Source organism: Triturus cristatus, chromosome 9 (assembly GCF_964204655.1).
Source record: "Triturus cristatus chromosome 9, aTriCri1.1, whole genome shotgun sequence".
NCBI classification, from domain to species: domain Eukaryota; kingdom Metazoa; phylum Chordata; class Amphibia; order Caudata; family Salamandridae; genus Triturus; species Triturus cristatus.
In genome coordinates this window covers 726,563,704-726,566,509 of record NC_140592.1, presented here as the reverse complement: position 1 = coordinate 726,566,509, position 2,806 = coordinate 726,563,704, and the positions used below count along the sequence as shown (strand labels likewise).

General features: G+C 50.9%; 1 protein-coding gene across 1 annotated transcript; it reads right to left on the bottom strand.

Annotated features, from left to right (window-relative positions):
• Positions 1-212: 212 nt before the first annotated feature.
• On the bottom strand, positions 213-2,601 carry LOC146798614 (insulinoma-associated protein 1a-like). The gene has a single exon (XM_085625922.1). The coding sequence runs from the start codon at positions 2,386-2,388 to the stop codon at positions 1,060-1,062; it is 1,329 nt and encodes a 442-aa protein (XP_085482048.1). The 5' UTR covers positions 2,389-2,601; the 3' UTR covers positions 213-1,059.
• Positions 2,602-2,806: the final 205 nt, after the last annotated feature.

Here is a 2,806-nt window from a genome sequence, read left to right as displayed (position 1 = left end):
GCAACAGCACATTATTCTACTGAACTAACTTAAATTGAGGCCCGGGTCCCCGTTGATGGAGAGATGCATACCAAGACACTGAACTCTTCGTATTTTATGCTTTGGAAAACAGCGGTTCATGATTACTACATATGACTTTATTAACACTGCTGATGCCAAAGGTACTCTTCCCTCCCAGTTAACACAAAACTACCAAAACTTCAGGTTGCATGTCAATATTTTTTATTATAGTAGCTTGCTCACATTTTAGGGGTTCCTTTGGAGCACAATGGTCAGTAGAAAAACATTAAGAAAAGGCAGAGGTCATGTTTCAATTCTTATCAAACACACATTTCAAATATTCCCCAATTGTAAGAGCTTGTTTTGCCCTCAACTCCTTTGAATTTGATGAGTGCCTCTTTTGTTAAAATAGAAAATTCGTCTCACACACTATCATATAAATACCGAATAAAAAGCAGCAAATTTGGTTTAAATACAAAATGCAATATATAAATAAATTGTAAACTTTTACCGGGTGTCAAAGAAGTGGCCCGGGCTATACACATCACACAAAAAGCACATCCTCGCGAAAAATACGTATAAATATATATATATATATATCTTATATAATCAATATATATAGTAGGTAGAGTTGTCTCAAATGTAACACAGACAAGGGGAATTTCTGTAGAGGATAGAGTCTTACATTCGAAGTCTCTGGAACTGTTGGGTCAGAGATACAAAGTCCATCTCCTTGGGATGGGCAAGACAGCATTTCTGAAAAAGTTAAAGCTGGGGACCACGTAGAATCTGTGACTTCAGTGGGCTGGAGATGCCAAGTGATCCTTATCTGCTGACAAGTTCAGGCTAAAGGGCCGAGAAAGCGAAGTTAAAGCTGGAGACCATGCAGAGACTATGTTGTAACAAAGCTGGAGAATAGGCCTGGGACAGACGGTAGGACAGAAAAGTACAGAGTAAGCAATCATAAAAGTGACGCCTGGGAAAATGGCGTGATAGTCATATTTTCATTCATACTCCATGTCTTTATGCCACAGATGGCTCTCTTTGGGAGTATCCACCTCAGGCATGTTGGGGAACCTGTAGTAGGATAACCTGCCTGGTCTCTGAAGGATGGCATCGGTTGATGTGCCGGGTGAGGCCAGCAGAGGAGAAAAGAGTCTCAGGACAGAATCTGCAAGGGTGGGCCTGTGCTCCCTGACCATGGCACGAGGAGGATGTTCTAGAAAGGCCCATAATGGCTGCCTTGCTTTCCTTGAAGACCAGGGCCAGGGGCTCGTCCCTTGGTGGTGAATGCTGAAGGCTCTGTATGCTGGCTGGGCCTTGGCTTTCAGACGAGACATTGGACAAGGCCTGGCTCTCTGACAGGACATTTGCCATTGTGGCTGCAGCACTGGACCGGTTGTGTAGTGCCAGGTGTTTCCGCAGGTAGGCCTGGCGCCTAAACTTCTTGTTGCAGTGTGAGCAGTCATACAGCTCCTCATCAGAGTCAGAGGGTTGAGGCGAAGGAGTAGCCACCTCTTGCTTCTCTGGACCGGGGCTCTTGTTTTCCTTGGCGTTGTCGGACTGGTGGGATACTTGTTGTTCAACTGTTGGAGGGCTCCTTGGTTTATGCCAACGACGGTGAGAAGCCAGGTTGGCTGGGCAGCTGAAGACCTTGTCACATTCATCGCAGCGGTACTCAACCCGTATGATCCTTGAGCATTTATGCTGTGCCAGGGATAGAGGGTCAGCATACTGCTCGCGGCACAACTGACAGACGAAGCCCCCCAATGGGCTGCTGGCCTGGCCCCGGTGTTTGGCATCCTCAGGGTCCTCCCGGATCCTCAGGCCCAGAACTGGGGAGGTAGTCATTTCATCCCGGCAACTCTTCTTCTCAGTCTTCAGCCTCTTGGCTTGAACTCTGACTTTGTTATCAGTGCTGTTGGCACTGGTGTCACCAGGTCTCTTGGCACTATGGGTCAATGTGCAGATGGAGTCCAGCTTGGCTTCTATGGCAGCGTAGGAGGGTAGGAAGGCCAACCGCTGGCCCAAGGAGGCAAAGGCAGCCAGGCTTGCTGGAAATGACTCTGCCAGAACTGGGGAGCTGGAGTTCAGGGTGCGGTCCATCAAACTCTGGTCATGCTGGAGGGTGCCCACGGGCCGCCCGGGGCTGCATGCAGGTGCACAAGATGCTTCAGTCACCCCACAACCAGTGGCTGGCAGCTCTGTTCCAAGGATGGGCACTGGTAGAATTGGCCTGGGCCTCTCTGGGTGCATCCAGGCGGATGTGATGACACTGGCGAAGCTGCTGGGCAATGGTGACTGGGACCGGTCGTCGTCATCCTCCCGGACCCTGTAAGACAAGGGACCCGGCTTCCGGGTTCTCTTTACTAGGAACCCTCGAGGCATCTCTAAAAGAGTGACGTCCGAATGGAGAGGCTCTGGCTTAACACTCGACGACGGCAGTGGGTGCCCAACTCAACAGAAGCGTCAACTGAACTCAAAGGAAGTCACGAAAAGTCAGTCAATGAACGGCAACGCCAGTCAAAGGAACTCAGCTTCTCAAGGCAAGTCGGTGCAAGTCAGCCCTCCCCGCGCACCAGCTACGTAGCGCGTCCCTTGCGACGGGGCTTCTGATGCTCAAGGGCAGGCCGAGCCAGGTATTTGAAGGCTCCAGGCCCCCACCACCCGCCCATCCCAAACGAGGAGCTGCAGATGGTCTGTCGAGAGCAGCCAATGGGAGGGTGGCGGTTGTGAGGGCAGGCAGGTGGAGGGGGGTCTCCGGGGAAGGAAGCAGATGGCAGCCTCCACCACCCCGACGCGTGGT

Coding starts and splice junctions, on each gene's coding strand:
- LOC146798614 (XM_085625922.1), bottom strand. CDS start 2,388: ATGCCTCGAGGGTTCCTAGTAAAGAGAACCCGGAAGCCGGGTCCCTTG.